Source organism: Neodiprion fabricii, chromosome 3 (genome assembly GCF_021155785.1).
Source record: "Neodiprion fabricii isolate iyNeoFabr1 chromosome 3, iyNeoFabr1.1, whole genome shotgun sequence".
NCBI lineage: Eukaryota > Metazoa > Arthropoda > Insecta > Hymenoptera > Diprionidae > Neodiprion > Neodiprion fabricii.
Window position 1 is genome coordinate 11,310,873 of NC_060241.1, and position 14,651 is coordinate 11,325,523.

Here is a 14,651-nt window from a genome sequence, read left to right on the forward strand (position 1 = left end):
ATCATCATTTACAATTGTTAATATAATTATGAAAAAAATTTTTTTTTCTATTTGAATTTTCATTGTTTATTTTATAAACAATTTGTTATAAACAAATTTATATTTTCATTTTATTTTTTTTTCGTTACTTTAAAAAATTACAAATACAGCCATGTGCATCAGAGTTGTAAAAAAAATTTTTCTCTATTTATTATTGAATTTTAAAATACTTTACCCCAAAAAATTTTTTTTACAACTCTGATGCACATGGCTGTATTTGTAATTTTTTAAAGCAACGAAAAAAAAATAGAATGAAAATATAAATTTGTTTATAACAAATTGTTTATAAAACAAACAATGAAAATTCAAATAGAAAAAAAAATTTTTTCATGATTATATTAACAATTGTAAATGATGATTTTTAAAAAAAAAAGTTATTTCTTAATAAATAATTTAAATGGTGGATAAATGAAGAAAACAGTTATAAACAATTAAATAATTTTTTTAAGAAAAATTTTTTTTTTTAAAAATCATTATTTCACTAAGACAATAAAATGACTATATACATATATTATAATCTGTAAAATCTCATCTTTGCGAAAGTGTCTTTCACATTCAACTTTAGGTGGCTTCATAAAACAATTTTGCCTCGGAATCGATTTCTGCCAAAACCGCATCGAATTTTACAGAACAGCAAAAGAGTGGGACGGTTCTTTATTGGAATTATAGCCCGATGCCGCGATGCAGCGATGTACAATTCGGAGCCATGCTTCGGCGGTCACCTATTTTTGATTTTATACCTCTACTTTATTTTGATTGTTCAATATATTATCGTGTTTGTAACCAACCTTCTTGAAATTGGAACTTGAATAATCACACTGTTAATCATATTTGACAACACCAACGTATATTGAAATCTGTGTAGTTTCGTGTATATCCATACGAAGTGACTGTCAGCGCGCCACAGTTGAAAAGATGGTACAACCCGGAATTAACCGACAATAAGAGGGACCGATTGTAATACATCTAGCCTAGAGCAGTTGCAGATCCTCCAATATACGCCCGTCCTTCTTAAACTGCCAGCTCTTCATAAACCTTTTATTCTTTTCTGTTTTAGATTTTTCCAAGCCAATTGCGATAAGTACGGAAATTTGACCAACACATCGAAGAAGAGGACATCTTATCAACCCAGTCATACCAATCATGCTTAGTGGATTCAATCACAGTTTGAAGATAGGTACAGCTTGAATTGGATATTACGAAAAAGATATTCAAGTTCAGTCATTCTGACCGCGAAAAAATGAGGGTCACTTCCGGTATTCTTTTGTTCTCATTCGGGTTTGTTGCCTTCGTATCAACACGAGACAATAGTATAATGCGAGTTGGAAGTGGCATCAAGATTGGGACCAGTGAGAAAGGATCTGTGAGAGGTGGTAGCTTTGGTACTAGTAGGGTACGTACGGGTATTCGAATTGGTGACGCTAGGATTCATAATGGATCCGCGCGGCAACGAATAGTTCAGCCGATTGAATCAACGGAAGTCCCTCAACTTATTACTACATTTTCATCAGCAACTAATCAGGATGTAATGAATAACTTGACGGTAAGTCGAAAAATAGTTTGCAGCAGTCATTTGTCCGATATTTATAAAGCTGACGTTTACTAGTCGCTGAATCCCCGAATTCAATTTATCTGATTTTGTTATCACTATCAATTATTAAGCACAGATAGTTTGTTGTAAGGCATCAAGAAATCCACTATGATTAGTCATGGTTAAAAGTACGGCACACGTGTGATTTATAAAGAATCCTAAATCAGTCGACACCTCCAATTCTCATCTTGTTCATACACATTGTAGAGTACCAAAACCAAAGAAACACGTTTTTTAAAAGGGTGAAAGCGACCCTCAAAGATTGCCGCCCAAGGAGATGGTTTCTCAGTTTCAAACAGTTGTGCTTAATGTATTTGGATAAAGCCAACGCTGAAATATTCCCATGATTGATTGAAACCCCTCGAAACCGTTTTTAGTGAATAAAAAAGTACGTGACTCTTAGTTTTCGGCGCAGCGTAACATATTTGCGTAATATATGGAGGGGTGGAATAGCCTCAGGTTCGTTGTTAATCAATGTGAGTTTCCGTCAGTGAAGTGAAATAGGGGTTCGAGAGTACATAGTGTAATACCTTGACTATAGCGCACAAACTATATTAATGTCTTACTTCATATTTTTTTCGGGGTCGTAGCTAGTTAGTCGCTAACAATAATAATAGAAAAAAGGAGATTTCAGGACTGCGGAAGGCTGGGAAGAATTCTTTTTCGTGGACTTGAAAAATAATCTTTTTTCTGACCTAACCCTAGTCACCTATTTGGGGTCCAGATCACCCCAAACTCCACTTAACAATCATTTTTACTAAATTCAAGCAGTTCTGGATGAATAAAGATTGATTAAAAGACTCATATCACCGTAGAACGTGCATTTCGAGAATCAAGAAAACTCTCACTTACGATCTTCAAAATAACTATATTTTCGAAAGGACCCCATGACCTGCAGTATTTTTTTTCTTCAAGTACTGTGTCTTAAAAATGCCTAAATAAAATTTTAGCCAAAAATATTGCAAAATTGTAGGAGTTATGATTTTTTCAGTAAAACAACTGACTTTTTCTTTTTGAGAATGCTTTACAAGGCTCGAATTTAATTTTTCCCAAATAACTAATTAGATCCCATTCTTGACATACTAAAGTACTCTAAGGAATTTTTTCATCACAAAATTCTGCACAAAATGAGTATGTCAACGTTTCAAATTTGGCTCAGGTCAGGGTACCTCCGTGTAATGAGGAAGCTTCCGTAGGTGTAAATAACTTTTATTTCCATATGTTAAGCTCGATTCACAGACCTTGTGGTGTCCAAATGTACGAACTTCGATAATCTGTTCATTTAGATATCTCGTTCAGCTTGTCTCAATCTGAAATTATGTTGCTGTGGGTCGCACCAGCTATCACTGTGTGTGATTAAAATAATTTTTCGTACACAGCACTTCCATTTGAACACACATTTATTAACAATAAGAGACTCTTTCAACCGATTCTCGACGTTTGGTTTTATAATGGTGTTATTCGCTTATTAAATCATGTTAGTTATACTTAGGTTCGAAGTTTCTGAATATGAGGGTTTTATGATTTAGAACGATCTGCATTGTTCGTAATTTCGAAGTGTTCTGAATTGTCTGACGTCTTAATTAGTACTGCGTTCAAATTATCTCTGTTTTCTCTGTTGTCTAAAATGATCCTCTGTTGCATCAGTCTGGTTTAGAAAAGATCTTCAATAGTGGGAGTTTTGAAAAGGCTCCTGATTGGTCTTTAGCTACGTTAGTGCAAGGAGATTGGTCGTGAAGATGCTAATTGGCGCAGTGCTAACAAGATACTTAGTTTCAACAATGCATTTTTGAGTTCTGAGAATGACACTTACAAGGAACATTTGCGAAGTATCCGCCTCCGATTTTGATGAAACTTGGTAAGAATGTTGAGTTCTCTAAAATAAGAGATACGTATTTTTTTATATCGGATGAAATTGATGGCCAACGTCATCAACGAAAAATCGATCGATTTTCATCGAAAGGCAATGGAAGCCGTTTTCGTAAACGTAAAGGATTCAGAACTTGAGTAAACTAACTCATTACGTCGATAAGGGTCATTCTTCAATATCGTAAGATCTTGAAATTCAACCATATAAACAATGAGCGTTAGGCTCCTCTGGCTCTAAACTCTTCGAATGACCATTCAATCAAACTATCATTTATTGCTTGCATACATGACATGCGAGATCAAGAATATCCTCTCATGTTTTGCATGTCAGTATGTGTAGGCGATAACTTGCCCATACTGTATAAAATGACCAGGACGTTGGGAGTAGGTATCATTGTCGTTCGTCAGTTCAGTGTTTGGTTGACCAATGGCAGTCAGTCATGTCATCAACGTACTAACCTTGCTGTTAGTAGAATTTGGTGGTCCAGGCAACGACATTATAAGACTCGAACCAACGGAATTTCATCTCAAAGAATTAGTGCATACAATCATCACCAATTCTCTGGATGATTTATCTTTCCTCGTTGTGCATGAGACAAGATTAGAACTAGAGGACTCTGTAGCAGCAAGTAAAGCAGCAGCTACGGATACTGATTGGCTAACGGAAGGTATAACAAGCATACCAGTACCAGAAAGCTGTACATCCGTTGAAAAACCGCAGTGCGTACCCGAAGATGAATTAATAGATTTCGAGTATAAACAAAGAATTGTCGATTACTGGCAAAGTGGAAAAAAAACATCGAACTTTTGTAGTAGTTCAAAACAGGTTCAAGCGACTCAAATCTGAACGACAATTACGAAGATGGGCGGCACAAGTCGGAGCTGGTGGAACACGTAAGGACAAATTGATTCGGATTGCAAAAATACGTTTGATATGTTCGTGGCAGCAATGGAATCGAGATTAACAGTTCATGATGTGGATCTCCGACGTTGGGCATTACAAGCAAGGATCAAAAAAAAATTTCCATCATTTTTAGCCGGACACACGTGGTTATGGACATTCAAACCGAATCGTTTCCCGTAAAATCACAAAAATCATCTAACAAGGGCGAGCATTGCCCAAGAACAGAACTTGAATGAGCACTGCGAAAGTTTCGTTAATGAAGTAAAGCCACTTATCCAACAATATGGATCACAAAATGTATCCAACTTGGAAAGTGGCTTCAATTTGGAGATACATTCCGGGCGAATGTTAGCTCCTGTCGGCCAGAAAAAGATTGAAACTGTGATACAATCCGTATCTTCGACGACCCACAGTTATACTATACACTATACAGCTTACTATATCTGCTGATGGAACGCTGCTATCTCCTCTTCTTGAAGTATTGAAGGAAACGAGTGGGGTATTGGGACCCAGAGTGAGAGAAACTATGTTCAGACCACCTAATATTCACATTATGGCTTCCAAGTGTGGAAAGCTTACTAAAAATCATATACAAATGTAGCTTCGGGAAGTGTACCTTCCCAATACAGGTAATGCAAGCATCCTGTTATTCGATTCATGGAGTGGACAATGCGAGCGCAGTGTTCAGGAAGCAGTACCGGATGATCGATACTTGAAGCTGATGACCATTCCAAAAGGAACTACAGGACACATTCAACCGTCAAACGTATATGGATTTCGTGCGTGGAAAAAATTCGTAAGATGTTTTTCCGACATGGTGATCTTTCTTGGCTATGATATCAATCTTCGCCTACGAGATAATATTCTCAAGCTACAATCTCTGACGCACAACCAATTTTCGTCTCCACGATTTTGAAACTTATTTAAATATTCATGGTACAAAAGTGGATACGTGGATACTAGACCACCGCGTTTTTAAAGTCCATCAGAATTTTGTTACGAAACAAATTTGACATTACAGTGTCATATATGTGGCGAGGTCGCAATAATCACTTGGTGTAAAATACCACTTTGTTTGAAACACTTTTTTACAGAATTTCATTATTGCCATGACTTTATTCCGTAGAGGAGCCATTCATATAAGCAAGGATTGTTACGATAAAACCAACAAAATATAACTATCATTGTATATATGGGAATTCACTATGGTTGTACCGTTCAAATAAAATTATATACAATTACCATTTTGGCAAAATGTTACAGGTGGTACAAATAAAGAAATTCTGAATTATGATACTCCTGCTATCGTTTTATCCCGTCATTGAACCAGAAATGGATGGGTTCTGAAGTACTCCAGAAACAGATATAGATATCAATTTTCGTAGAGATGGCGGATATTGTGATGATTTTCTACCGCCGTTTTGAATTCGTCGCTTCGAATTTCGAATTTTCGTGGTCAGATCCATGATCAGCGACCTCGAAAAGAGCTTCCACCGACTTTCGGTGAAAATAAATCAACTTTTGGTTATTGACGTCGGCCATGTTGGATCCGCCATTTTGAACATTCAAATTTGGCCTTCAGATCTGGAATTAGCGACGTCGAAAACCCTTAGGAATCAAGTTTTCCTGCAATCTGTACATTGGGCCCTAATATGCAATATATTGTAAATTGTCAAAAATAGCATTTCAGGGGGATAGTTCACCCCCTTAAAATCAGTTTCAGCCGATATAAAAAAATACATATCTCTTACTTTAGCGTACTCAACATTCCTACCAAGTTTCATCAAAATCGGAGGCGGACACTCCGCGGATGTTCCTTGTTAGTGAACTGATCATATTTTCTTTTCTCACCTTCCTTATGTTCAGTCATGGAGGTTTATGAATCTGCGTTCTGCAAATTTCGATTGTAAGACCAGGTGGTCTATATGCGGTTGAAGATATGAATCTATGATTGAAAATTATATATACTGCATAGTGTAATGTTCACGACTTTATAATATGTCTCTATATCATTATTATGATATGTACCTATGTAATATACAGTGACACACGAGCGACATTCAGTTATTGGTTAGAGAGCATCGAGCGTTTTACACATCTACACATCATTTCCTCATGTATATTAAATATATTTTTACTCTATTAGTATTAACATTAATCCCGGGTATTATTAATTAATGCGTTATTTTTCTAATACATCACAACTGGCGACGAGGTTTTACGAACTACTGTGCAGAGTTGGCTTAATTAGTGCAAATTTAGTGATCATTTTGCGTTCGACGCCGTATTCGATTTCCACGTAATCGTAAAAGCACTATACACGGGAAATTTGAGCAGTGAAACGGGTGTAGTGATTGTGTTATGTCCAGCATACCACCTCTCCCTATTTATCCTATTCGCTAACTCTCCCACAGTTCTTATATGAATATCACGGTCTCTCTCCTGTCCTCTTATCTCTACCTAGTCTCACGCTATTCACTGTCGCGCTTACTCATCTAATTCTATTCCCTTCCTCTAGAAGCTTCACATCTTTTCTGCACCCGTACGTTTCTCATCTCTGGAGTCATTCGTATCCTAACTCTCAAGAACCTTAGAGCTATAGCTCTTAAATAACTCCGTACAACACACTTCAATCTTACCCCTATCTCGACTTCTTGGAATAAATTTATACTTGATATCACCAACAAATTCAACGTTACTTAATCCTCAATCCAAATTCCGGTTGTCTTAGTACGTGAAAGCGAAGCCAAATCAGGTTATTCCTACCGCTCGGGAGTAAACCACATTCACGGACGTAACATTGGAGGCAACGGTGACCTTCGCTTTCCGGAAATCCAGTGATACAATTTTACGTGCGTGCTCCGCATGGAATGCCATCTGATGGACCGGTTCCAAATTGTACAAGCTCAGTGATGTTAATACAAAAGTAATACCACTATGTAATAGTATTGAAGACACTCTGAAAATCATATTCTACGATTAACGTAATCAACGGTCTGTGATTCACACGAACGTCACAAACAAAACCGTATCTCCAAATCGATATTGCTGCAAAACTATTTCCTGCTGCTACTACGAGGAAATTTTCATTCTTCACGACTTCTAGTACAACACAACGCACATCGACGTCATCACTGCCTACAGACACGAAATCGCTATACCAACATCCTCACGGAAGAATGCAACATTTTCTTCCATTCCTTCTCTTCATCCCCACTTTGTAAGTCAGTAAATCCTAGGTTAAAATTTACAACATGGCTGCCGAAAGCATTTTTCCGCATCTGCCTCTTAGAGATGCATTGGCTCTGATTCCCACGTTGAATCGCACTAATATGCCTGTATCCGAATTCATAACTGAAGTAGAATGCGCAAAACAAGCTGTCTTAGTCAGAGAACTGAATTTATTCTCCACACTCATTCGCACGAAAATCGAAAGCGACGCGCGTAAATATGTTAAGTCAGATAACCCGGAGTCTCTTCGAGATTTGCTAGACTGCATAAGACAGGCCTACGCATCTAAACAACACTTCCCAGATATCCAGCTGGACCTCGCACAATCGGTACAGAGGCGAGACGAGAGTGTTCTAGATTACGGTGCTAGAATAAAACATCTGTTAAAACAAGCGTGCGAATCAATAGATGCCTCAGAATCTATCAGTGATGCTCAAGTGCTGAAGAAAAATATCGAAGAAACCGCAAGACTAAGATTTATGAAAGGTTTACTAGACGAATTAGAAATAAGAGTGGCTCATGAGAATCCACAAACCCTACAAACGGTTATAGACACGGCCACCAAGACCAAAAAACTATTATCGGATAGAATTTAACTAGCCTCGTACCGTGATACTAATTACAAAACACAAAACCATATGAAATGTAGTATATGGATATGAACCGATCGCATCGAAAAATATTGTCCTGAACGATCTTCCGTATTAGTAGTGTGTGGATACTGCAAGAAGGCAGGTCATGTTATAGAAGAGTGCAGAACAAGGCAGCGGAACAATACAACTTGCACGCAGTGTGGTCGCAAAGGCCACTCAAGCGATAAGTGCCGCTCAAACCGGTTCCAATATCCCCAGAATCCGAACATCCACCAAGATTCAAGAGTTTTCCAAAATAACACGAATCGTCAACAACAGAACAATCCCAACACCCAATATTGAGCAAGAGATCCGACAAACCAACCTTTAGACCAGACGCGAAATGACAGTCAACGCTCACAACGGTATAACACACCAAATCCTTCACAATCGAATTTCAGGGTTAATTATGTAACACAAGATCACTCAAACGATAGTTGCGATGCAGGCGTCCACCCGGAAGTTTCATTCGAAGCAGAGCAACACGGCGAATATTCAGGCAACGCGAGCCATTTAAACGAGTTCAGGGACGGCCGCGCGGACGCATCGACCTCCCTCAAATCGGAGCAGCGTCCAAACTAAACGTCAACTCCGTACAACTCCGCGAACTAATAGAATCTGGACCTCCACAGATTCGAACACAATGCCCGCAGTCTTTGAATGGGTACATGACACTATTAATAGATACTGGCGCTAATATTAATTTGTTAAAAATCGATAAAATCGACTGAAGAGTCCATGTCACAAAACAGACGTTAGGCAGATTTCAGGGATAGTGGAAAAATCCATCAGAACAATAGGATGTCTTTACCTCAAGTTAGCTAATACACGCCACGAATTCCATCCTGTTGATAACTTCTTCTTTATCATCGAAGACGGTATACTGAGTTCAGACTTTTGACGTTCGGAAGAGGCGACTATCTGTTTCAAAAACAACTACCTTATCTCTTGCGAAACCGGCGTTATTCCCTTTAACAAGCATAGAACCAACACAAAAACACCACCGCGTATCCTCATAACATCTGTCACACAAACACCGAAGGTTCGACTAACCATCGGTGAACTCACACGACAACCTAGCACATGTATAGTTGACACCGATGCTGATGTAAACATAATTAAACTCGGAGCAATACATCCGCATGTTCCATGTAAATTACTCCAAGGTCAGATCCACGTTACCAGTGCTATACACGGGCCAATAAAAGTATTAGGAACAAATAGCATTCGAATCGGTGACAACCTTCATATATTTCATATAGTCGACGATCTGTTCCCGATACAAGAAGACGGAATCTTAGGATCGATGTTTTTACGGAACGAAAATACAACGATATCTTTCGATACAGAAAAAATAATACCGAACAATACTAGCAAACCATTCAAACTCCTAAACGAAGACTACATATTGATACCACCACGAACGGCTCAGGTGACTGCACCGAAAATATCGAATCCCTCGGTAAAAACGGGATTCATAGAACAGTTGGAAGTAGGCGATAACATATTCCTGGGACAGGCCCTGGTTACCAACCAACAAGAGTTTGCTTACGTTTATGCAATAAACTCCAACGAATCAGCTGTGGAAATAAGAAGACCAGTCGTAACACTAGAAGAAGTCGATAAACTCATGAGCACCGCCACGCTCAGCGCGAAAACACACCTAACGCATTCAAGTACTGCAAGCAGCGGACAGGTCTTACTAGCACAGGTCTTACATGAAAAAAAGGGATCGAGAATCTCGTTCTTCTCACATTCCTAAATTAAGATTCTAGACGCCTTGACATTTTGAAGGAAAAATTGCGATTGGATCATTTGAATGACGAAGACAAACAATTGATAGTTAATCTTTTTATCGAATTCAACTATTTATTTTTCCTCTCAGGTTTCCCCTGAGACATACAAACTTAGTCAGCCATACGATCCCTACTACTAATGACGCACCAATTCCTATCAAACAATACAGACACCCAAGAGTACACAAAGATGAAATACAAAAACAAGTGACAGTAGTTATATAAGGGGTGTTCTGGCTCAAACTGACTTACCGACCTCATATAGTGCTGCAAGACGCGCCTCGCCTGTAGTCGGTTTGTTACCGGTCCAAGCTAACATGCATGACTGACATGGCTGACTAACATGCAAGATGGCTGACTAGCATGCAAGATGGCGGACGAGATGACGGGGCATGTAGTCGGTGCGTTACCGACCTAACCTAACCTAACTTAACCAATATAAACAACAAGATGGCGGGGGGAGGGGGGGGGCAAAATGGCTGACATGATATCGAAACAGGCTGCTAACCTAACCTTACCTAACCTTTTTTTTTTTTTTTTCTTGTTCCAGCGGCGAAGGGGAAATCTTCAAAAAACATCCGGATGTTCTTGGATATCTTCGAATAGTGCCGGATTCTTACCGGGTAAAACCCCTCCGCCGCTCGTCACCCAGGACGAAGCAGGACCGCTTTCGCATTACTTCACTCCGTCTCTGTGTCCGGCCTGGTATTCTAGGCCTCTCTCCTGCGCCCTACTGTGTGTCAGTGTATTTGTCTGTCTGTCTGCCTGTCAGTCAGTGCGTGTGACGTGGACCATCTTGGTCCGACTATCTCCCCTTCGTCAGTTCTCCCGCGTCCCTCGACGTAGTGTGAGCCATCTAAACCCGACACTCGCGCCTCGAGTCTTGTCCTGTGTCCGTTCTGCGTCCGTACAGAAAGTGCTCGCTCCTTACCACTTTCTGCACAGCATGTTCCTGGCCATTTTAGTGTGGCCCCCTCCTTCTTCCGCCACGCTACTGTGGCCCGTCTTCTCCTGCGCAAACCACCAGTCGGAGCGAGTTTCCCCCTCTCCCACCGTGGAACGGCCGTGGGGAAACATTCCCTCGTGTTCAGCAGTGCTTCCGCACTGGCAGTTGGCGATGAACACCACCCCGTCCAGCACGACGATGTCCAACCCCGACGGCTGCATGCTGAGCGGGCTCACAGAGTTCACCAATTTCTGTGTCCCGACATGACGCCTCTTAAAGTAGAGGATAGCCCGGTTGTTTCCAACGTAATTGACATCGCCGTATGTCATGCGTACCGTAGCACTCTCTCTGCTTCTCGTCCCTTCCTCGGTACCAGTTGGTTGACCTCTTCTTAGCAGCTCTGCCGCGTGGTGCTCCGCCAGCCTCTGGATCCTGTCCATCTCCTCTCCGATGTTTCCTTCCCGCCGCCGCGTCGGATCGGTTTCGTGGAGGTACCCGGCGCCTTTGAAGCACACAGTGTGCCTGTACTTCAGGTCGCATCCGCATCCGGCCCCGCCCGCATCTCCCCTAGGCGCTATCGTGCGCGGTCCCTCTCCTGGCCTCCTGTCCCTCTCCGCTACTTCTTTGGTGCGTAGGACTTTTGACACGTACCTGGCGACCGCCTCCCACTACTCTCGACCCTCTAGCATCGACGTTACCACGTCATGAATGCTGTTCTTTCGGCCCGTGACCCTCATCAGCTCTTCCCTACTCTCCGCCCACGCCGGGCAGTGAAACCAGGTGTGCGTAGCGTCGTCCCTTTCTGCGTTGCAGTGGTGGCATCCCGGGGTCTTCTCTTTCCCTATTAGGTGCAGATATGCCTCGAAGCATCCGTGCCCCGTGAGGTTCTGTGTCAGGTGGTAGTCCAGATGGCCGTGCCTCCTGTCCAGCCACGGTCCCACTGTTGGGATGGCTTGCCTGGTTCAGCCACCTTCCTTCCCGCCACTCACCGTCCCACTTCTCTATCGTTGTCCTCCTTTCTTCCCGTCTTATCGCGGCTCCGGCTGCTCCGTCTCGACCGGTTCCCCCAGCCCCCGCGGCTGCGATCCTCCCTCTTTCTTTCGCCATGAGCCGGAGCGGTACCATTCCGGCCAGGACCATCGCTGCCTGGGTGGACACTGTGCGGTAGGCTGATATCACCCTCAGCGTGCAGGTCCTTGCGACCGCCTCCAATCCGGCCTCGTTTCTTTTGACTCCGAGCGCCCCCTCCTATACCGGTGTCGCGTACAGCGCTACTGAGTACGCCACGCACGCCAGAAGCTTTCTTCTGCCCGCGGACGGGTCCTCCAGATTGGGCATTAGCCTGGATATGGCCGCCGTTACCGCTGCCGCTTTATCTGCAGCCCTCCTGATGTGCTCCGCGAAGTTGATCTTCGCGTCGATCGTTACTCTGAGGTACTTTACACTGCTAGTTGGTTTGACCTCGTGTCCCTTCACATTTATGGGGTTCACTCTGAGGGTGTGCCTCCTAGTTAGCACTACTATCTCGGTCTTCCTCTCGGCCAGATCCAGACCACTCGTTCGGAGCCAATCCCACACACCAACCATCGTTTCGCTCGTTTTCACCTCCAGAAGTTTGGCGTTCCGCGCAGTGACCACCAGGGCGATGTCGTCGGCAAAGCCAATGGCGGTTACCCCCGCGGGCAGGTCCATGCGGAGTAGGCCGTCGTAGGCAATGTTCCACAGGAGCGGACCCAGGACCGCACCCTGTGGAACCCCCGCCGTGAGCCGACGCGTTCTCGGTCCCTCCCTAGTGCGCTACATGAGTAGCCTGTTCTCCAGGTAACTCGCGACCATATCTAGGAGGTACAGTACCCGTCAAACTTCTTGGTCATCGCGCGAGGTGGTGGGGGAAAGTTTGCGCATCGTACACTTACGGGCAAAAATAATATGTCAATGAAAAACACAATTTTTCATGATTGCGTTAGCTAATATAATAACGTTTACAGTAATTGGTATTAGTAAAGTGAGGAGAGTATTGTAATGATAAAAAAATGGGTAAGAACAGAACATAATATTTATTAAAAACTTATAGTACTGTAAGGACTCCAACCCCCTCCTAATCAAATTACTGCTAATCATCGTCATCAACTGGGAGGATAGATATGCCTTCCATTATGTCGAAACCAGCCGAAGCCGAGCTGGTGCCAGGGGTTGGTTCAGTTGTTTCATCATCATCATCAATTTCATCATCATCATCGTCGCTGTCACTTTCACTGTCGTCATCAGCGAAAATAATAAACTGTTCAGTGACCACGTCCACCACATGATCACTTTTAATATACTCATCTTCAATTTCTTTCACTTTTTTACAGAGTTTTGCCCATTCGCTACGACCCATTGCAGCAACTTTCTCGTTCACCAGCTCTTTCACCTTTTCAAAATTCCACGTCACATTTTTACTGCTGACATATCCTTTTATATTTGCCCATGCCATCTCAATAGGGTTCAGATCAGGATGATATGGCGGCAAACGGAGAACGGAATGGTTATTTTCAGCCAGAATGTTGTCCACGCTGAATTTTTTGTGCAGGTCTTTATTTAATTTTATTAAATTATATAACTCCGGTTTTAACATATTTTCGCGATATTGAATGTCTCTATCTCGGAGCCACTTCTGCATATCTGCTTTTTTCGTATTGGATGTGGGGGCCAACTCACTCTGTTTATTGTGATACGAGGCGTTATCGACGATCACAACCGAAATCGGTGGCAGATTTGGCATAAGTTGGGAACGCAGCCATTTTTCATAATTTTCATAATTCATATTATCATGATAATCTCCAGACTTCGTGCCGGCTTTAAATAAAAGCAGTGCATTAGGCACGAAGCCATTCTCGGATCCTGCGTGGACAATAACAAGGCGCTGCCCTTTTGATATTGGTTTTTTCAAACCTTGGGTTGATCCATCTGTCCAAGCCTTGGTGCTAGCATGAGATGAGTCCACATAAGACTCATCGGTGTATATGATGGGCCTACCTTCTTCCCTAAACTTTTTAATTTTTTGTAGGAATTCAATCCTAAGGAACCGAATATTAGTTTTTTCAATTAGCAGCTTTCGATTATTTTCTGTTTTCTTCCATCGAAAGCCCAACTGTTTTAAAACTCGTCGTAAGCTGCTTTCAGATCCGGTAAAATGAATGTCTTGTTTTAATTTTTCTCGTAGCTTTTCTACGGTCGGAAGCTCCTTATTTGTAAGATGGTAATTGTGGACGCATCTCCTTATTACCGTTTGGTCAAAACTGTCAATGTCAGTCACCTTTTTTTTCCCCGATCTTTTTTTACCGGGAGTCCGGAATACGGCTAGCAAGCCAGACTTCTTTACTTCGTCCACAATTCGTCGCACTGTGCGAACAGAAGTTTTCGTGGCTTCTGAAGTCCGCTCCAACGCTTCTTTATCACTCTTTGCATCTTTTTTAAAAAAACAATAAACGTCGTAGACCATTTTTCTACTTTGTCTTTTCAAAACAATGTTCGTTTTTCGTGGCATCATGGAGTAACAAAAATCACAAAAGTCAACTAATGAAATAACAAAAACAAATTAACAACAACAAAGTCAACGAATTATAACAAAAAACTCAACTAAATTAGAACAAAAAAAACG

The 14,651-nt window shown here is 41.6% G+C and overlaps 1 protein-coding gene across 1 annotated transcript in view; it reads left to right on the forward strand.

Moving 5' to 3' along the window:
- LOC124178533 (glutamate receptor ionotropic, NMDA 2B) overlaps window positions 1-14,651 on the forward strand; it is a 2,057,245-nt gene that overhangs the window by 56,803 nt on the left and 1,985,791 nt on the right. Inside the window, exon 2 of the mRNA XM_046561964.1 lies at window positions 1,097-1,582. Coding sequence (XP_046417920.1) covers window positions 1,280-1,582 — 303 coding nt within the window. The 5' untranslated portion in view covers window positions 1,097-1,279. The remainder of the gene's footprint in view (window positions 1-1,096; window positions 1,583-14,651) is intronic.